The sequence below is a fragment of the Vulpes lagopus genome, chromosome 21, assembly GCF_018345385.1.
Source record: "Vulpes lagopus strain Blue_001 chromosome 21, ASM1834538v1, whole genome shotgun sequence".
In the NCBI taxonomy this organism is placed as follows: Eukaryota; Metazoa; Chordata; class Mammalia; order Carnivora; family Canidae; genus Vulpes; species Vulpes lagopus.
The window spans coordinates 20053327-20075847 of record NC_054844.1 but is presented as its reverse complement, the minus strand read 5'-3'; the positions used below and the strand labels follow the sequence as shown (position 1 = coordinate 20075847).

Below are 22521 nucleotides of genomic sequence, written 5' to 3'. Positions count from 1 at the left end.
CTCTCTATGCTGTGAGCTGTCAGATATTTAGTGAGACATATTTCAATGAAAACAAAAGAAAAAAGATAATAGTTCAAGAAAATTCTAAATGCAGTGTCTTGAGTTTGGAGAGAAGCCAGTTGAGAAAATTTCTAGATGTTGGATTCAAATTATCTTCAGATGGAGTGAGGGCAAGAGTAACAATCTGATAGATTTTTCCTGGTTTGCAGTTTGGATGTCTCTGGTTATCTTGCTGGGTGACCACACAGCAACAGGCACATTGTTCTTACATGAGCTCTTGGTGGTTTCCCTGAAGTTTATATCCAGTTGTCTAGCTTTAGTTTGCATGACTTTAGGAAAAGGGCAGTTTTATTTTCATAGTGATTCCAAATCAGAAGACAAAATTGTAAATGTTAGTTTGGAGAGTTCTAGAAGTATTCAGGATCCAGTCCAGTGTATAAGTAGAAAATAAAACTTTAAAGAAATTAACAGCAGTAGGATCTGATGTCCACAAAGATGTGGACATATAGTTTTTCTCTATAATCATCCCATTTCTATCAAGATAACGACAGTTATCTATCAAGTTTCTATCAAGACTAATTTGTTCGCAAATTGAGTCCAGTTTCAATAAATTTGGACTGATTATTTATATAAGTGCAGCAAAAATAGTGATCATACAGGCTCTTTTATTTTTTTATTTTTTTTATTTTTTTAAAGTTTTTTTTTTTTTTTAATTTTTATTTATTTATGATAGTCACACAGAGAGAGAGAGAGAGGCAGAGACATAGGCAGAGGGAGAAGCAGGCTCCATGCACTGGGAGCCCGACGTGGGATTCGATCCCGGGTCTCCAGGATTGTGCCCTGGGCCAAAGGCAGGCGCCAAATCGCTGCGCCACCCAGGGATCCCATACAGGCTCTTTTAAATCCACTCTGCTAGAACTTTTCATAAAGAATCAAAAAATAAAAATCTTAGATTGAACTTTTCAAGGCTCTTTTGGCTAAGCAGCCAAGCTAAGGACTTGTCTAATCGTGCCCTATCACAAGGAGATCAGATCGAGCTTATGTAAATACATATACTGTCATGAAAAATAAGATTATTTAATAAGAGTTTTTAAATTCTGGCGAGATCAGGTAGGGAGAAAAAAAATGTTTCAACCTTTGATTACAAAAGTAGGTTTTTATGAATCTGTTTCCCACTAAACTTTCAGAAATTCTTGCCCCATTCAGTCTGATGACCTTAAAGTTAGCAGAAACCTGTACTTGCCAGTCTTTTCCATTAATCTCTTTGGAGATGAAGCACTTTTGTAGGAACAGTTTTGCAAAAACTTAACTCCATTTCAGTCTTAGCTAGACCACACATAAAATTCCTTTCTTGATTCCTTTTCCATAAGCCTTCTACAACTTTTCATATCCATCTAGTTTTTATTTCATCATTTTCCTTTCCCATTCTGGAATAATCATTTTACTTTTGGGCAAAATTCCTTTCCTTCTTCCCTTACCAAAACAACAACAAAAGCCCGTCTTCTTCATATCTTTCCTTGTCCAAAAAACATGTTCTGTTTTAACTACTTTTCATACGCTGTTTCTTCATCCTTATTATTTCTAGTATCTTTAATTACATATATTCATTAGAATTCTTAACTCTTTTAATATTTATAGTAAAAGCCAAGAAGTAAGCAATTGTGGACTGGCAAATTTATAAATACACAATTATAAAACCTTTTTAGAAACATACATTTTTTAACAGTATAGTTTTTAATTGGCAAAGGACATAGTTATTGATAGATCCAAGTATCTTTTGTCTCTAAAAATTAAAGAGTCAAAAGTTAGGGTTGTTGTGATGAATCCTAGGCTACTAAAGCCTGAATGAACTCTTAAGGTGGTTTGAGCAAGCCAGAGTAGGGTAAAAAATGTTGGCAGGTGCCAATAGAATTTAGTGATTTCTCATAAATAAAAGGATAGTTGCCATAGTGTGAATTTATTCAGAGAGTTTTGCTAGGAATCACATGGCAGTGATTATTTCCTTTTTAACTTTCTTTTAATCCTTATTAGCTTCAGGGAAAAATTATTAGTTGAGGTTGTAGGTCTTTAGTAATTCTCTTATGCCTGCTAATAATTCATTTTAACAAAATGATCAATCCCCAAGCTCCAAACTCCAGCAGGCAGAAATATCATTGGTCTATGTTTATTACAGTTACAGGTGTGGTTATATTTTACTTCTAGTAAGTGACAGATTACTTCTTTTCCCCATTTTTGGTAGTAATGTATAGTTTTATTTCAGTATAAGCTTAAATAAAGTTAGTTTCCTTAAATAAAGTATTAGTGATACTATAATACTGTACAGAAAAAAAAGCCCAAAGTGGATAAACTTGTTTAGTATTTAATGATTCAGTATATTATCTCATTTGGAAATGATTTAAGTATTCATTATTTAGTTTAACTTGATACAAACTTTTCTGTTATTTACGTGTATTTAAATTATCTGTTTTTAAAAATTATGCTTAAATTAAACATTAAACAGCTAACCATCTCAGGTTATTTTTCTTGTTGAGGGATTGTGAAGACATACTTGCTTTTATTTTATTTTATTTTTTTTTAAAGATTATTTATTCATTCATGATAGAGAGAGAGAGAGAGAGAGAGAGAGAGAGGCAGAGACACAGGGAGAGGGAGAAGCAGGCTCCATGCCAGGAGCCCGACTCAGGACTTGATCCTGGGACTCCAGGATCGCACCCTGGGCCAAAGGCACGCGCTAAACCGCTGAGCCACCCAGGCATCCCCACATACTTGCTTTTATTAAGCCAACAAACTTAAACTAGGTTTTACTTTTCAAAAGTTAGGTCTTGTGAACTCGAAAAACATTTGGGTTAGTTCTTATGTTTCTGAGGGTTTCAAGAATACTTAATTTACAAGTGCTTATTTTTCTTTAAACCAATTAAATAGAGCTTCTTACACATTAGTTTTGGCATTACCATCTGGAATTAGAAAAATATCACACATCAACAATATGCATGCTTAGACGTACATAAACATGCAGACAGATGCAAAACAGATCTTATAGCTTTTGTTTAAAAAAATTTAGTCAAGAGCTGATAGCCATTATAATGCAAAACTCACTAGTTTATAAAAGAACAGTTGAATCCAAATTGTGGGACTAAGTTGAGATTACTACTCTGATAACAAAGGTTTCTTTTTTTCCTAAGTTCTTTTTGTTTGTTTGAATGATGTAAGGATCTTTTAAAGCTATTTTTGCAGTCATTTTGTCTTTTAGAAGCTTCTGTTTATCGATCAAAGAATGCAGTCCATGGTCACTGAGAGGTTTGAAATTCTCTCTTGTCAGGATCCACTTCTCTAAATTAGAGTTGCCCTACAGTGGCGACTGCAGTTCCAGAAGTTCACCCATTTTCCAAAAAGGCACAAAATCCTGGTCCATAAACCAAGTGGAACCCATCTTTGCCCTTAGATTCCCTAAGAGTTCTTAACTATGAGGAACCCTGTTTTTCAAAAGCTTTTCCAAACCAAAGGGAAACAGAATAGGGTAATTTACTAAGAAGCTTCAACAAACAAAGTATTGTGCAAATTAAAGTCAGCTCAAAATGGAGAGACTGGAGCTCAGCTATAAGAAAGACCTTCAGACTCTAGGGTCTGTGAGGAAGCAGTGGACTCAGTTCTATCACCATAGAGGCCTCAGTTGAGGGGGATGGTGGGGTGGTGGCTTCTTTGGATCCCATTTTTACACCATAAACTGTCAATAGTTTAGAAATATTGAAGTAGTAATTAGTAAAAGTTTACTGTGCACACACCAAAAAGACAGTTTGTAAACCAGGAGCATTCAAACCAAAACATGGAAGGAAATTCAGAGGTATATTGTTTATAAAGCAGCTTACATAGTGAGAAGTTCCTGCCTTCAAGCCTCCTCTCCTCCCACTTGCCCATATGTACTCTTAAATTTTAGCCATTCAGGGCAGCCCCGGTGGGTGGCTCAGGGTGGGTGGCTCAGCGGTAGAGTGCCTGCCTTTGGCCCAGGGTGTGATCTTGGAGACCTGGGATGGAGTCCCACGTCGGGCTCCCTGCATGGAGCCTGCTTCTCCCTCTGCCTGTGTCTCTGCCTCTGTCTCTCATGAATAAATAAAATATTTTTAAAAGAATTTTTAGTCATTCAGAGGTATTTAAAGTTCTTTAATTTTAATTGTTTTGTGTTTCCCCCGCCTCTGACCTTTTCCTGTTCTCTCCTGAAATCTGATCCCTTCTTAGGATACCAGCTCCTTTTTTGAACCTAAATTGTAACTCTTTAAGCAAGTATTCAATAAAATGTTGAATGACTGAGTATTTATATGGATGGATTTAGCCTAATCTGGGATATTTGAATCTGTATTGATAAGATAGGTTTAATAACCCAATTTTACAGATAAGGAAAGAGGCTAAGAGGAACAGGTTGTTTAACTTTGCTAAGATTTTACAGTAATTTAGTGCGAACACTGTTTAGCCTCAACGCTTTACTCTTTTTTGCTAATCACTTTGTATGTGATGTTCAAGTGTTATTGATATGAGTGATCCCATGTGATTTTTGTACATTTCTCTGTAATCTAGAGAATTCTCCATAAAAATTAATGTAATCCTTATTTTAAAGTCACCTCTATTATAAGAGGTGCCTAGGTAGCTCAGTTGGTTGAGTACCCAGTCCAACTCAGTTTCAGCTCAGGGTTTGATTTCTGGGTCATGAGTTCAAGTCCTGTGTTAGGCTCCACACTAGTGCATTACACACAAAAAAGTATGAGTCACTACAATATATAATTTACTTTTTAACATTTTTCATGCTCAGTAGTGACATATTATTGTTGGTGAGACATTATCAATATAGTATGGTTTAAGAAATATTGCTATGATTTTTCTTTCATTTTTAGAAAGAAGTTTGGATCTCCAATTCAGTTTTAAAATGGCATCCATTTCAGGTTAGTGAAAGTGATTACATTTTATAGTACATTCTGTTTTATTTCTAATTGCATGTTCTTTGAAAAAAAATGTTTTTCTCTGTACTTTCAGTTTTGCTGTGAACCTTTAACTGCTCTAACAGGAAAGTCTTAGTAAAAATAAAGAAACATAAATTATAAAAAGATTTGTTTTAAAAGTTCTGATTATTGAAATGATGTGTGGTGGGTTTTTTCTTATTGTAGTAAAACATACCTGTCAAAATGTACTCTTTATACAGTTCAATGCCCACAATTTACATTATTGTGTAACCATCACCAATATCCGTCTCCAGAACTTTTTCATCATTCCAGACCAAAATTCTGTGCCGATTGTACATTAACGCCCCCTTCCTTCCTTCCTACCAGTTGCTGGTTGGTAACTATTCATATTCTGTCTGAATGAATTTGAATACTCAGGGTACCTCATGTCAGTGGACTCATAAAATATTTGTCCTTTTGTGTCTGGCTTATTTCCCTTAGTGTAATGTCTTTGAGCTAGGATTTTGTAACGTTTTTCTTTTTAAAGCTAAATAATATTACGTTGTATATATCTCCTTTTGTTTATCAATTTGTCAGTGGACATCTGGGTTGTTTCATCTGTGGCAATTGTGAATAATGCTTCTATGAACATTGGAGTACAAATGTGTTTGAGTCTGTTTTCAGTTCTTTTGGGTATATACCTAGAAGTAGAATTGGTGAAATCACATGGTTTTTCTGTCTTTAATTTTTCAGGAACTGCCATACTATTTTCCATACTGACTGTTCCATTTTACATTCCCACCAACAATGCTAAGGGTTCCAAGGGATGACATGCTTTTTGAGGGAATTATAGGAACCTAAGAAATCATAAAGTAGAAAATATATATCACTTCGAATCCCACTGCTCAAATTAATACTGTAGATAATATCTCAATGAATGATTTTTCAACAAATATTTTAGTTTTCAAAGAGCTTTTATTATTTTTTTAATGAAGTACAATTAGTATATGTCATATTACTTTCTGGAGTGCAACATATTCCCCAATTCTATCCATTAATCAATGCTTACCATGGTTTAAGTGTAGTCATTGTCACTCTGCAATGTAATTATAATATTGACTATATTCGAGTGTTGTACTTTTCAACTCTGTGACTGATTTATTTTATAACTAGAAGTTTGTACCTCTTAATCCCCTTAACTTATTTTACCATTCTTTCTGCCTTCCTTCTTCTGGCAACTGCTAGTTTATTCTATGTATTTAAGAGGTTTTTGTTTGGTATGCCTGGGTGGCTCAGTGGTTGAGCATATGCCTTCAACTCAGGGAGTGATCCTGGAGTTCTTGGATCCTCATAGGGAGCCTGCTTCTCCCTCTGCCTTTGTCCTTGCCTCTCTGTGTCTCTCATGAATTAATAAATAAAATCTTTAAAAAAAACAAAAGGTTTTTATTTGTTTAAAGGTTTTATTTGAGAATGAGAGAGAAAGCACACACGCACACACACAGATGCACACAAAGGAGGGGTAGAGGGAGAAGGAGAAGTGACTTCCTGCTGAGCAGGGAACCTGACATGGGGCTTAATCCCAAGACCCCAAGATCAAGACCTGAGCCAAAGGCAGACACTTAACCAACTGAGCACCCAAGTGTCTTGTTTGTTTTTAACATTCCATGTGTAAGTGAAGTCATATGGCATTTGTCATTCTCTGACTTATTTTATTTAGCCTCCTACCTCTTAGGTCCATCCATCTTGTTTCAATTAGCAAAATCTCATTTTTTTATGGCTGAGTAATATTCCATTGTGTGTGTGTGTGTGTGTGTGTGTGTATGTGTATACACACACCACTCTTCATCCATTTGTCAGGCATTGAACACTTGGATTGCTTCTATATCTTGACTATTTTAAATAACGCTGCAACAAAATATATCTTTTTGAATTCGTATTTTCATTTTCTTTGGGTAAATACTCAGCACTAGATGATATGGCATTTCTATTTTTAATTTTAATTAATTTTTTGAGAAAACTCCATACTATTTTTCACAGTAACTGTACCAAATTACATTCCCACCACAGCATGAAGGATTTTTTTCTCCACATCCTTGTCAACACTTGTTATTTCTTTGTTTTTGATACTAGTCATTTGGATTGGTGTGAGGTGATATCCCATTGTGGTTTTGATTTGCATTTCCCTGATGATTAGTCATGCTGAACATCTTTTCATGTGTCTTTTTGCTATCTCCATCTTCTTTGGGAAGATATCTGGTCAGGTATTCTGTTTTTTTATTGGACTATTTGGTTTATTTTGGTGTTGAGTTTTGTAAGTTCTTTATTTTGGGTATTAATTCTGTATCAGATATTCCTTATGTTTTGCACATAACTTCTGTTATTTACTAGGTTGCTATTTTGTTTTATTGATGGTTTCCTTTGCTGTGCAAAAGCATTTTCTTTTGATATAGTCCCAGTATTTTAGATTTGCATTTATTTTCCTTGCCAGAGAAGACATATCCTTAGATATGTTGCTAAGGGCAGTGTCTAAAGAGATTACTGTCTCTGTTTTCCTCTGGGAGTTTTATGGTATCAGGTCTTACATTTAGGTCTTTAATCCATTTGAGTTTGTTTTTGTGTATTGTGTATGAAAGTAGTCCAGTTTCATTCATTTGCATGTAGCCATGCAGTGTTTTGAACACCATTTATGGAAGAGACTGTCTTTTCTGCATTGTATTTTCCTACCTGCATTGTCATAGATTAATCAACCATGTAAGTGTGGGTTTATTTCTAGTGTGTCTTGTCTGTTCTATTATTCTGTGTGTCTTTTTTTGTGACAATAGCATACTGTTTTGATTACTACAGTTACATATCTTGAAATTTGGGATTTCATATCATTGATATGAGGATAATACCAGCCTTGTAGAATATATTTGGAAGCTTTACTTCCTCATTTGTTTTTTTCTGAACATTAGGGCTCAACAGTGCGCTTGAAGTACTCAGTAACCCATGTTATAAACATATGTGCTATCATCCAGGTTTATAGAACACAGGCAGAGTAGATTTAGCATAATTTTTGCCTCTGCAGTTTTTGGAATTATAAATGAGAATTGGCCTCAACTTAAAGTCACCAGCTGCTTTAGATCCTACCAAGAGTCAGCCTGTTTTTTTAAGCTTGAAACCAGGCATTGACTTGTCTTTAACTATGAAAGTCCAACCTGGCATCTTCTTCTAATAGAATGCTATTTTGTCTACAGTGAAAAAATCTGTTATTATAAGCCTCCTTCATTAACTATTTTGGCTAAATTGTCTGGATAACTCGGTGCATCTTACACATCAACACTTGCTGCTTTATCTTATACTTTTTTTTTTTTTTTAATTTATTTGAGAGAGATTGCACAAGCAGGGGTGGGGTTGGGGAGGGAAAGAAGGCTAGGGAGAAGCAGGTTCCCTGCTGAGCTCAAGGTAGCCGCTTAACAGACTGGACCACCCAGGTGTTCCTTTACTTTATACTTTTGTGTATGGAAATTAAACCTCATGAACCGACCTCTGCTAGCTTCATACTTTCTTTTGCCCATTTCTCTCTCACCTTTCTGAGCCTTCATAGAATTGAAGAGAGTTAGGGCCTTGCTCTGGATTAGGCTTTGGTTTAATTAGGGGAATATTGTGGTTGATTTGATCTTCTTTTTTTTTTTTATTTGATCTTCTATCCAGACTATTAAATCTCTCTCCATGTCAGCATTAAGGCTGTTTTGCTTTCTACTTTACATGTGTTCATGTGTTCACTAAAGTAGCACTTTTAATTTCCTTCCAGAACTTTTTCTTTGCATTCACAACTCATCTAGCTGACTTTCAGCCTCTCTTGGCTTTTGACGTGCCTTCCTCACTAAGCTTAATCACTTCTAGTTTTTTTATTTAAAGTGAGAGACAGGCAACTCTTCACTTGAACAGTTAGAGGCCATTGTGGAGTAACTTAACTGGCTTAATTTCAATATAGATGTGTCTAAGGGAATAGGACCATAGAGAGAGAGAGAGACGGGAATGGCTGATCGGTGGAACAATCACAACATGTACCCCTTTTATTAAGTTTACTGTCCTATATGGGTGTAGTTTGTGGTTCCCCAAAGCAATTACAATAGTAGTATCAAAAAGCACTGATCCCACATTACCATAACAAATGTAATAATAATGAAAAAGTTTCAAATATTGCAAGAATTACCAAAATGTGACATAGAGACATGGAGTGAGCAAACTGGTAGAAAAATGGTGCTTGTAGACTAGCTCAACACAGGTTGCCACAAACTTACAGTTTCTTAAAAAGCTTAATATCTGCAAAATGCAGTAAAGTGAAGCTTGATAAGATGAAGAATGTTTATATATGTTGGAAAGTACAACTCTTGGTGTGTTTCATGTCTTTTTGTGCATTACATTTGTATCTCATTCTTTAGGACTTCTTAGGTCTTGAAATACCGAGAGGTGACAGGGCAGATTCTTATTGGGAATAGCAAACCCTTGCAAAGCAGCTGCCTCAGGAAAGACCATCACAGGCAATCAGACAGGAGGCTGGTTTCAGGCCCCCAGCCTGCTTTGTTGGAATCTGCCTAGATGTTCCCTTCCCAATTGCAGAGTCTCACCTCTTCCTTATCCATGCGCTAACTTTGATGTAAGAGTCTGTGCAAGGCTGGAAATTCAATTTGCATTGGAATTCAGCCACCTGCAGAATGTTGGTATTCAGTAGTCTTGACCCTGTAGCTATAGGATATAAGGGATTCTTTTAGGATAATCATTAGAGACTGGAAGTTCCTTCTTTATGCAGATCCTGCATTTCTGTCAGGTTCTTCAGCATATTTAGAAGCAGCCAATCAACCCCATTATTCTCACAAAAATATTCTGTGACAGCAGATGCTCGGTCACCCAGAGACTCTCCCTCTCCAGATACTTACTTACTGGTGTCTAGGTTATATTTTAAATAACTTTGTCTACTGCATGCCATGGAATACCACTGTCCCTTTTACCACAGCAGACAAGGGTCATTAATATCTGTAAATCTTTAAATCAGAGACTATTCTAGGTGACATAGAAGCAATTTAGCCAACCTACCTTTAAGTTTCTTTTCTTCTGGAATAGCATTTGGTGTTGGTTAGGGTTCACTCAGAGAAGCTGAATCATGAGTGATTTAAGGGACTTTTTTTAGGGATTAGTTCCTATATGATCACGGTACCTGGTTAAGCAGTCCATTACTGGTCCTGAAGTCAGCAGTGCCAGCAGCAGGGACAGGAAGATGGAGATGGAGTGTGGGAGGGTAAAGATGAGCTGAGACCTGTCTGTGTCTCATTTGGCCTTGTGTTTGCGAGTCATTGCCTACAAGGCTCTGACATCCAGGATGCTGGTGCCCTTCAGAAGAGCTGGTGCACTTGCCATAGAAAATTGTATAAGAACGTGGCCAACGATTTGGGGGAAGTTAGAAGAAACTGTAGGCTAACCTGCTACCCCTGAGAGATTCAGCAGGAGATGGAGGAACTGGCATCTGCCCATGTCAAGAAGGTGAATGAGCCCAACAGCACCTGATCTTATGCCAACCATCTGAATGTAAAGCTGGCTGCTGTTTCATGTCCACCTCCAAGTCTGAAACCAGAGTTCATTTGTGGGCAATTGTAACCCAGAATCATGAGGGAAGAAAATTTTGGTAGTTGGTATAATACAAAGCCACCATAGCATCCTATTTTAAATCATAACCGTGAGATTTCATCTTATGAAAATTTCAGGCATTAAGGCTAGATTAATGCAAGCTGATGTTTTAGCAAACACCAAGGACATCTTTAAAACGTTTTGGTTTTTATTGTTGTGGTATCAAAGGGAATCTCATTTTGGCCTTAATAAAGGATTGCTTAGACTCCTACATTAAGACTGCTTTATAAATTAGTTTTGATTGGATTATAATGTCAGTTCAAGTTCTCTTTTTATTGTTACATCAGCTTGTTATAGTCATCAGCTCCTCCTCGTGCCAACATATGAACCCAAATATGAGTGTTTTTGTGAAATAATATCTAAGTAGTTAGGGAATTACTTTAAAATACTTCCCTTTTGTTTTAAAGTCTGGTTGCTTAAATCACTTAGGAGATTGTTGGTCCAACTCCTACAACACAATAAAGGTAATAATGATCATTTATTAGATGCATAACTATATGTCGGGTACTATGTTAAGAACTTCCCATGTATTATTTGGCTTAATTCTTTAAAACAATACTAAGAAAGCTGGGTATTATCCCCTTTACAGGTGGGGAAATTGAGGCTCAGTTAAGGACTTAGCTTGAGTTGAGACAGTGACTTAAGATTTAACTCAGGTCTGTGTGACTCCCAACACACATGCTCTTAACTACCTTGGTCTCCTACTGTAAATTTGTCTATAATTTGGATAGTGAAGAATATCCAAAAGTCAATAGGGAAACTTAAAACTAATTGTTTAGTTATTGTATCTTTTTTTTTTTTCCTTCCTTGTAGCTCTAACTGAAGAACTGGATTCTATAACCAATGAGCTACATGCAGTAGACATTCAAATTCAGGAACTTCTGGAAAGGCAACAAGAGCTTATTCAGAAAAAGAACATCCTAACAAACCGAATAAAGCAGCACTTAGAAGCTTCTGACGCTGGGGAAAGCAGTGAATCGGATTCTTCACCTGCTGCTTGGAATAAAGAAGGTTTACTCTGTTTTTCTTTGCTAGTTTTATTTCTGTTTATTTCTTTACGTAGGAGTTCAGTCATTGTTCCTGGATCAGTGCTTTCCAGAGGGGAAACTGGCTGCTCTTTGAGTAGCATGGGAAACCAATAGGCAAACCATTCTTTATCCATGTTAATTTGTTTTTGAAGACTTTATTTATTTTTTTATTCATGAGATACACACAGAGACAGAGAGGCGGCAGAGACACAGGCAGAGGGAGAAGCAGGCTCCATGCAGGGAACCCCATGTGAGACTTGATCCTGGGTCTCCAGGATCATGCTCTGGGCTGAAGGTGGCGCTAAACCGCTGAGCCACCCAGGCTGCCCTCCATGTTCATTTTGAATGAAGCTTTTTACTATTCAGACTTCATTATTTTTCCAGATTTGGTTCTAGCATCAATCAGTGCTTAGAGAAAGATTTTTAAATTCAGAAACTAAATTTTTTGAATTTTAACTAGAAAAAAATTAAACCATTAAGAAAAAAAGAATATATTCAAAATTCTTGCCAAAGTCTACTTCATTTTCCTGCCCTAGTGAACACAACTTTCTTGAGTCAAGATCTTGCCAACCATCATGTACATCACTGGCTATCATGTTATAATGGAATACTATGACTCTCAAATGGCAGTGCTTTAATGAGCCTTGCTTCCCACATATTTGTTTTTAACAAGATATTTATATAAAAAAATTCTACATAACCATTAACTTGGTATTTAAGATTTTTATGATATTATGAATTCCTTGATCAACATTCAGACTTTTTTGCATACCAATCAAGCACCTTTTTCAGTGTAGGTTAATGGAAAATGTTTTCATTTTTTCTGATGTACTGTTTCTTTTCTTTTCTTATTTTTTTTTTTAAAGATTTTATTTATTTATTCATGAGAGACATAGAGAGAGAAGCAGAGACACAGGCAGAGGGAGAAGCAGACTCCATGCAGGGAGCCTGACATGGGACTCAATCCCGGGTCTCCAGGATCCCACCCTGGGCTGAAGGCGGCGCTAAACCGCTGAGCCACCAGGGCTGCCCTGATGTACTGTTTCTTATCACATACCAGTTTGTTTTTGCTTAGCTTTGTGAGTAAAACTAATCATAAAATTGTTAGTATAAAAGTTAAATTGTTAATAGTATTACAAGTCTTATATAAATTCTTATCTGTTTTTCTCTAATATTAAAGCAGCTATTCATATTTGTATCTTGTTTATAATCCTAAATAGTTCTAATATATTTAACTTTTTTTTCTTCTGTCTAGATTTTCCCTGGTCTGGTAAAGTTAAAGATGTTCTGCAAAATATGTTTAAACTGCAGAGGTTCAGACTGCTTCAGCTTGAAACTATTAATGTAACAATGTCTGGGAAGGATGTATTTCTTGTTATGCCTACAGGAGGTGGAAAGAGCTTATGCTATCAGTTACCAGCATTATGTTCGGATGGTAGGTATTAGTAAAGATTCCTTTAAATTGAAGAAATGATATATCTCTTTTAATTCTTTAAAAAAATCATCTTTAAGCATACCTATGTAAAAATCAAATGCATTTTTATTTTATCTTTATGTTAATAGAAATTTTAAAGGATTTACTTAAAGAAGGAATGTTAAAGACTGAACGGAATTAGTTCTTTTATCTGGTTCTTAAAACATAAGTTGAAAAACATGTAGGAGATAAAGTACTAGATAAGAAATTCACAGACCTGGATTCTAGTCCCAGATCTTTATCGAGCATCAGTGGTGGTGTTAGGCACTGTAACTAAGAGTAGTAAGCAGAACGGGCAAGGTCCTAGTTTTCACAGAGCTCCTGGTGTAAAGCAGTGCTTTCTCAAACTGTAGTGTGTGTAAGAATCGCTGGTGATGTAATTAACATGCAGATTCTGAGTTTGTGTGAGACCCAAGGTCTTGCACAGCTAATAGGGTCCCAGGTGATACTGATGCTGTTGTTTGGGGACTAATAAGGGTATGGAGCAGGGCTCAGTAGACTTTCCCTTAACAGAGCAGTCAGTAAATGGGATAGGTATGATCTGTAAGGTCTCTCTCTGGGCAGCTGCTGAACTGTCACTGTAGGGCAAATGTGGCCATAGACAACATGCAAGCTAATGGATGTGCCTGTGTTCCATTAAAACTTGATTTACCCAAAACAAGCAGCTAGTCCTTTGTTATATTGACCCCAGTCTAGAGAATATAAGTAATTGCAAGCATTTGCAATAAAGGTTTTGTGATAAAGATTTTTTTTTTAAGATTTTATTTATTTATTTATTTGTGAGAGACACACAGAGACAGAAAGAGAGAAAGAGAGGGGCAGGGACATAGGCAGAGGGAGAAGCAGGGTCCATGCAGGGAGCCCAAAGTGGGACTCGATCGCTGGTCTCCAGGATCACACCCTTGGCCGAAGGCAGCGCCAAACTGCTGAGCCACCCAGGCTGCCCTGTGATAAAGATTTTAATAGGGAATTAAGTCAGTGCAAAGGTCTGGCCTGGGGCTGTCAGAGAAAGCTGTCCTGTGGAAGTGGCATTTGAGCTAATAGCTGAAGGGTAAGAAGGCAAAGATAGGACAGGGGAGTAAGGAAGAGTATTCATGCAGGGGAGCAGTATTTCTGAGAGCCCAAAAGTAAGAACATGCATGATAGGGAGTCTTCAGTAACCTGGAAGAATTTCAGTGTGGCAGGCAGTCGGAGGGGAGGACTTGTGGAAAGAATCTTGAAAGATAGTATAAAAACTTCCTTAGATGAGTGGGAAACCATTGAAGGGTTTTATACAGGTAAGAGACTGGTCAGAATTGTGCTTTAGAAGAAGAGGAATTCTAGAAACAATTAGGAGGTAGATTCAGTAGGAGTTGGTATTCATTGGACACAGGGTGGGAGTGTGGGGAGGTAGGGTGGTAGGAGAAGGGATAGTCTAGAATGATGTCCAAATTCTAGGCTGGGACACATGGTGAAGTTGTTCACCGAAATAGGGTACGTTTGGAGAATGAACTTCTATGGGAATGGATAGAGAGGGAAGATGAGTTGATGAAATGGAACTAATGAATGGAACATTCTTTAGAAAGAATTGTATGAAGGAAAAGGGAGAGGGGCCCTCAGTTAGCTGTCCAGGGTGTTTCAAAGATAAGAGAGACTTGCCCATGTTTAAATGTAGTGAGAAGGTACCACTGAGGAGAATGTGAAAATATAGCAGAGAGACTATTTGAGATGATAAAACCCTGATAAATGCTGAACCTGAGTGTGTTTTTTAATTGGTCTGCTCTGTCTCAGGTTATTTTAAGGGACAAACTCCAGAGACAAAGTCAGTGATTCTAATAATGTAGAATAACTCTTAGAACTGTGCACGATTTTAGTAATAAGAGAAACGGGCTGTATTGTCAGCATTTCGTTCAGTGTACTATTAACTGATTTCTGCTCAGCATATATTAATCTGGCTCAGTAAGTGGAGCAATACTCATGTAACTATCATATGTAATTATACAGGTTGCTATATTTTCTTTGGAAAACTTTGGAATAACTTTCTCCTGATATAACTGGGCAGTATTTGTCTTGATTTATATTATTTTGCTAAGATGATTAATACTGATTGTTAAAATAAGTAAAAATTCAGAATGGTATCTATTTTTACTTTTATAGTATTGAATAAGGAAAGAGATTTCTGTCTAATATTTGCTTATTTGGCTAATGAGCATTTATTTAGAATATCTCTTTTATTAATGAGGATGAAAAATTGGTAGTATATCGATGTTGTGATGCCCTCAGGTGAGTGGTCAAAACTTATTCTGGAGGTGTATAAAATTTAAAGTAGATACTTTCTCTTTTAGGTTTTACTCTTGTGATTTGCCCATTGATCTCTCTTATGGAAGACCAGTTAATGGTTTTAAAACAATTAGGAATTTCAGCTACCATGTTAAATGCTTCTAGTTCTAAGGTATGCTTCTGTGGCTTTTTTTTTTTTTTTTTTTAATTTAAACTCTTCACTCCAGTAGGAGCCTTGGTTACAATTGAATTGGTTATAAAATTATAAACTGATAACCATATCTGGAGTTGCAAACTATGGTTGATGGGCCAGTTCTAGCCCACTGCCTATTTTTATAAGGTCTGTGAACTAAAAATAGTGTGTATGTGTCTATTTAAATTGTAGTTAGTTAACATAGAGTGCAATACTGGTTTTAGGAGTAGAATTCAGTGGTTCGTCACTTATATATATAACACCCAGTCCTCACCATAACAAATGCCTTCTTATAGCCCTCACCTAGCCCATGCCCCACCTACCTCTCTCCATCAGCCTTCAGTTTGTTCTCTTTGATTAAGAGTCTCTTATGGTGGGATCCCTGGGTGGCGCAGCGGTTTGGCGCCTGCCTTTGGCCCAGGGCGCGATCCTGGAGACCCGGGATCGAATCCCATATCGGGCTCCCGGTGCATGGAGCCTGCTCAGGCTCCCGGTGTATGGAGCCTGCTTCTCCCTCCGCCTGTGTCTCTGCCTCTCTCTCTCTCTGTGACTATCATAAATAAATAAAAATTAAGAAAAAAAAAAAAAAAAAAAAAAAGAGTCTCTTATGGTTTGTTTCCCATTTTCTCCCCCTCCATATGTTCATCTATTTTGTTACTTTTTATTTTTTAAAGATTTGTTTGTTTTAGAGAGAGAGTGAGTGTGCACAAGCAGCAGGAGAGGCAGGGGGGAAAGAGAGGGAGAGAGAGAAGGCTCAAACAGATTCCCTGCTGAGTGCAGAGCTTGATGCGGGACTCAATCCCACAACCCTGAGATCATGACCTGACTAGAAACCAAGAGTCAGATGTTCAACTGACTGAGCCACCCAGTTACCTGTTTTGTTTCTTAAATTCCATATATGAGTGAAATCATACGGTATTTGTCTTTCTCTGACTTATTTCACTTAGTATAATACCCTGTGGCTTCATCTACATCCTTGCAAATGGCAAGATTTCATTCTTTTTGATGGCTGAGTAATATTCCATTATCTATGTACACACACACACACACACACACACACATCTTCTTTATCCATTCATCAGTTGATAGACATTTGGGCTCTTTCCATAGTTTGGCTATTGTTGATAGTGCTGCTATAAACAGTGTGTATGTACTCCTTTGAATCTATATTTTTATATCCTTTGGGTAAATACCTAGTAGTACAATTGCTCAAATGTTGGCTAGTTCTATTTTTAACTTTTTGAGGAATCTTCAAACCATTTTTCCAAAGTAGCTGCACCAGCTTGCATTCTCACCAACAGTGTAAGAAGGCTCCCCTTTCTCCACATCCTTGCCAATACATAATTGTTGCTTGTGTTGTTAATTTTAGCCATTCTGACAGATGGGGGTGATATCTCATTGTGATTTTGATTTGTATTTCCCTGATGGTGAGTGACGTTGAGTATCTTTCCATGTGTCTGTTAGCCATCTGGATGTCTTCTTTGGAAAAATGTCTGTTTATGTCAACTGACTACTTCCTAACTGGATTTTTGGGTGTTGAGCTTGGTAGGTTCTTTATAAATTTTAGATACTAACCCTTTATCAGATATATCACTTGCAAATATCATATCCCATTCTGTAGGCTGCCTTTTAGTTTTGTTGATTGTTTCCTTTGCTGTGCAGAAGCTTTTTATCTTGAGGAAGTCCCAATAGTTCATTTTTCCTTTTGTTTCCCTTGCCTGTGGTGACATGCCTAGTAAGAAGTAAAAAGTTGCTTTAGTTGATTGCTGCCTGTGTTCTCCTCTAGGATTTTGATGGTTCCCTGTCTCACATTTAGGTCCTTCATCCGTTTTGAATTTGTGTATGGTGTAAAGAAGTGGTCCAGTTTCATTCTTTACTGTACAGTTTTCTTAATTTCATTTGTTGAAGAGACTCTTTTCTCCATTGGGTATTCTTTTCTGCTTTGTTGAAGATTAGTTGACCATTGAGCTGTGGGTCCATTTCTGTTTTTTTTGTTTTATTTCATTTATCTATATGTCTTTTTTTGTGCCAGTACCATACTGTCTTAACTACAGCTCTGTAATATAGCTTGAAATCTGGAATTGTGATGCCTCTAGCTTTGGTTTTCTTTTTCAGGGTTGACTTGGTTATTCAGGTTTTTTTTGTGGTTCCATACAAATTTTAAGATTATTTGTTCTAGCTCTGGGAAAAATGCTGGTGGTATTTTGGTATGGATTGCATTAAATGTGTAGATTGCTTTGAATAGTATAGACATTTTAACAATGTTCCTCCAAGAACAGTCAAGAGCATGGAAAGTTTTTCCCATTTCTTTGTGTCCTCTTCAATTTTTTTCGTAAGTCTTACATAGTTTTCAGAGTACAGATTCTTTACCTCTTTGGTTAGGTTTATTCTTAGATATCTTATGGGTTTTGGTGCAATTGTAAATGAGATTGATTCCTTGATTTCTTTTTCTGCTGTTTCATTGTTGGTGTATGGAAATGGAACAGATTTTTGTACATTGCTTTTGTATCCTGCAACTTTGCTGAATTCATATAGTCTAGCAATTTTTTGGTGGAGTCTTGGGTTTCCTACAAAGAGTATCCTGTCGCTTGTACATAGTGAAAATTTGACTTCTTCCTTTCCAATTTGGATGCCTTTATTTCTTCTTTGTTGTCTGATTACTGAAGCTAGGACTTCCCTTACTGTACTTAAAGAATAATACTGAGAGTGGACATCCCTATCTTGATCCTGACCATAGAGGGATAAGCTCTCAGGTTTTCCTTATTGAGTATGATATTAGTTGTATGTCTTTCATATATGGCCTTTATAATAGTGAGGTATGTTCCATCTATGCCTACTTTGTTCAGGTTTTTTATTAAGAATGGATGCTATATTTTGGCAGATGTTTTTTCTGCATCTTGAGAGGATCATATGGTTCTTATCCTTTCTTTTATTAATGGAGTATCACATTGATTTGCAAGTATTAACACTCCTGCAGCCCAGGAATAAATCCCACTTGATCATGATGAATAATTCTTTTAATCCACTGTTGGATTTGATTTTCTAATTTCTTGTTGAGAATTTTTGCATCCATATTCATCAGGGATATTTGTAATTCTTCTTTTTAGTTGGGGGGGGTGGTCTTTGGTTTTGGAATCAAGGTCATGCTGGCCTTGTAGAATGAGTCTGGAAGTTTTCCTTCCATTTCTATTTTTTGGAATAATTTGAGAAGAATAGTTACTAACTTTTCTTTAAATGTCTGGTAGAATTCCCTTGAGAAGCCATCTGTCCTTGGACTTTTGTTTATTGGGAGATATTTGATTACTGATTTAATTTCTTTGTTGGTTATGGGTCTGTTCAAATTTTCTATTTCTTCCTGTTTCAGTTTTCATAGTTTGTATGTTTCTAGGAATTTGTCCGTTTCTTCCAGATTGCCTAGTTTGTTGGCCTATAATTTTTCATAAATTCTCTTAAAATTATTTGTATTTCTGTGATGTTGGTTGTGATCTCTTCTCTTTCATTCATGATTTTATTTTTTGGGTCCTTTCTCTTTTGTTTTTACAAGTCTGGCTAGAGGTTTATCAATTTTATTTATTGTTTCAAAGAACTAGCTCTTAGTTTCATTAAACTGTTCTAGTATTCATCAAGTTTTCACTTTCATTTGCCTCCATGTGTTTTTTTTTTTTTTTTTTTTTAAGATTTTATTTACTTATTCATGAGGGAGGCAGAGACCTAGGCAGAGGGAGAAGCAGGCTTCCTGCAGGAAGCCTGATGTGGAGTTCCATCCATGCCAGGACCCTGGGATCATGACCTGAGCCAAAGACAGACACTCAACCACTAAGCCACCCAGGTGTCCCTGCCGCCACGTACTTTTTGATTTCTTCTTTAATTTCCTGGTTAAACCATTTATTCTTTAGTAGGATGTTCTTTAATCTCTGTGTATTTGTGGTCTTTGCAAATTTTTTCTTGTGGTTAACTTCAAGTTTCATAATGCTATGATCTGAAAATCTGCATGGTATGATCTCAGTCTTTTTGTAATTGTTGAGGGCTGATTTGTGAGCCAGTATGTGGTCTATTCTGGAGAATGTTCATGTGCACTAAAGAAGAATGTATTTTGCTGCTTTAGAATGAAGAGTTCTGAATATATCTGTTAAAGCCATCTGGTCCAGTGTGTCATTCAGAGCCATTGTGTCCTTGTTGATTTTCTGCTTAGATCATCTATAAGTGGGGTGTTAATGTCCTCTAATATTATTATCAATGGATTTCTTTATGTTTATTATTAACTGATTCATACATTTGGGTGCTCCCAAGTTGGGGCCATAAATATCTACAATTATTAGATCTTCTTGATGAATAGAATCCTTAATTATGATATTAGTGTCCTTCTTCATCTCTTGTTACAATTTTTGGTTTAAAATCTACTTTGTCTGATATATGTATGGCTACTCCGGCTTTCTTTTGATGTCCGTTAGTATGTTAGATGGTTCTCCAGCCCCTCACTTTATTTTTATTGTATTTTATTTTTTTATTTTTTTTTTATTTATTTATTTTTTTTTTAATTTTTTTATTTATTTATGATAGTCATAGAGGGAGAGAGAGAGAGGCAGAGACACAGGCGGAGGGAGAAGCAGGCTCCATGCACCGGGAGCCCGACGTGGGATTCGATCCCGGGTCTCCAGGATCGCGCCCTGGGCCAAAGGCAGGCGCCAAACCGCTGCGCCACCCAGGGATCCCGTATTTTATTTTTTTTAAAGATTTTATTTATTCGTGAGAGACACAGAGAGAGAGAGACAGAGACACAACACAGGCAGAGGGAGAAGCAGGCTCTATTGCAGGAAGCCTGTTGTGGGACTCGATCCCGGGACTCCAGGATCATGCCCTGAGCCAAAGGCAGGCGCTTGACCGCTGATCCACCCGGGTCCCTCCTGCCCCTCACTTTAAATAGTCAGGTGCCTTTAGTTCTAAAATGAGTCTCGTGTAGGCAGCATTTCAGTGGGTCTTACTTTTTTATCCATTCTGGTACCCTGTGTCTTGATTGGAGCATTTAGTCTATTTACACTCAGAGTAATTATTAAAAGATATGAACTTAGTGTCATTGTGTTATCTGTCAAGTTGGTGTTTCTGGTGGTGGTCTCTGTTCCTTTCTAGTCTTCGTTGCTTGGTTTGTGTGTGTATATATGTGTGTGTGTGTGTGTATTTGTGTGTCCGTGTGTGTGTGTGTGTGTGTGTGTATACATATATATATATATTTTTTTTTTTTAAAGATTTATTTATTTTAGAACACGCATGTGAGGTGGAGGAGGGGAGGGAATGGGAAGCAAACTCCTTGCTGAGTGGGGAGCCTGATGCAGGGCTTGATTCCACAATCCTGAGATCATGACCTGGGCTGAAACCAAGAGTTGGACACTCAATTGACTGAGCCACCCAGGTGCTCCTCAGTTTTTATATATTTGAATGGTTTAAAAAAATCAGAAAAAGAATGCTTTGTGAAGTGTGAAAATTATATGAAATTTAGATTTCAGTGTCCATAAAGTTTTATTGGGACACAACCATGCTTGTTCATTTACGTATTGTCTACCACCATATTAAAAATTCTTTCCCTTTACCATTCTCTAAAGGTGATCAATAAGGTCTTTTTTTTTAAGTATCATAAACTTATGGACATTTAACATATTTGATAGATCTTAATCTGTTATTCTTTATTTTGCCAAAATAGTCCTGTCTTTGGGCAGTAAGCACCTCTTAATCTTTTTTCTTCACCGCATAGTTTTTGACTCCTAGCTTGCTTTATGAGAAGTTACTCCTTGCTCATCTTGCATATTTCCTCCCAGACCTGGTGTCAGCCATATCTCCAGGTAGCTAGGTTCCTTTAGTTTCCTCCATCTATTTCTGTTTTATTTAAACTCTCATGTCCAAATTGTTTTTTCCTTCAACAGAATGAACATGGAGAACATTGCTTTTTTCTATTATATTTCCGTAACCCTGAAAAAGAAAGTAATAGTAATGACAGTAGCTAGAAGTTGCAGATAATTAAAGATTCATGCCATATCACTGCTGTTTGAAAAACTGGAAAGAAAAGAGGATAAGTCAAGGTCAAGTCCAGTTTTCATTTGCTTTTACTAGTAGTTCATAGGATGTGAGTACAATTTTTTTTCTTTAATCTTGCTTTTTCCATTTACAGAACTGGAAGGTTCTGGAGAGTCAGGGATATTTCGTTTTAAAGATTTTATTTATTTGAGAGAGAAACAGGGATTGACTGGGTGTGGGGAGGGAGCAGACAGAGGGATAAGCAGACTTGGCACTGAGTGCAGAGCTGACATAGGACTCGATCCCATGATCCTGAGATTGCGACCTGACTCCAAATCAAGAGTCAGACACCCAACTGACTGAGCCACCCAGGTGCCCCAGGTGTTTTCACTTTTATTTTTTGTTTTTTGTCAAATGAGATTATTCTTTTATCAACATTTGAATACAAGTAAACAAATAAAATGCTATTTACAACTGCCCTGAAGTTTAGTACTGGGACATGGGCTCAGTTTTAATGAACTCAGCATCTGCTAAAACAGTCCAAGGCTGTTGCTTTGAGTAAGTGCCTCTTCATTTACCACTTAGTATCCAGTCTGCCAGCTTAGTTCCATCATTGTGTCTGTTTTTGCTTTCAATAGGAGCATGTGAAATGGGTTCATGCTGAAATGATAAATAAGAACTCCAAGCTAAAGCTAATTTATGTGACTCCAGAGAAAATCGCAAAGAGCAAAATGTTCATGTCAAGACTAGAGAAAGCCTATGAAGCAAGGAGATTTACCCGGATTGCTGTGGATGAAGTTCACTGTTGTAGCCACTGGGGACATGATTTCAGACCCGGTATGTGTGATGTATCTAGAATACTCCTTGATGCTAGAGACTGTTTTCTTACTCACATGATGGAAATCCCTGCTTCTGTTAAAATTATTTCATCAGCTAGCTGTTGCTCATTTTCTCTTGCCTTATAAG

General features: G+C 36.9%; 1 protein-coding gene across 6 annotated transcripts in view; it reads left to right on the top strand.

Moving 5' to 3' along the window:
* Positions 1 to 22521, top strand: part of RECQL (RecQ like helicase) — a 46271-nt gene that overhangs the window by 1642 nt on the left and 22108 nt on the right. For all 6 annotated transcript variants that reach the window (XM_041736287.1, XM_041736291.1, XM_041736292.1 and 3 more), the window contains 5 exons: positions 4884 to 4931; positions 11409 to 11606; positions 12879 to 13058; positions 15422 to 15528; positions 22194 to 22392. In XM_041736287.1, the coding sequence (XP_041592221.1) occupies positions 4916 to 4931; positions 11409 to 11606; positions 12879 to 13058; positions 15422 to 15528; positions 22194 to 22392 (700 nt within the window). In that variant the 5' untranslated portion in view covers positions 4884 to 4915. The remainder of the gene's footprint in view (positions 1 to 4883; positions 4932 to 11408; positions 11607 to 12878; positions 13059 to 15421; positions 15529 to 22193; positions 22393 to 22521) is intronic.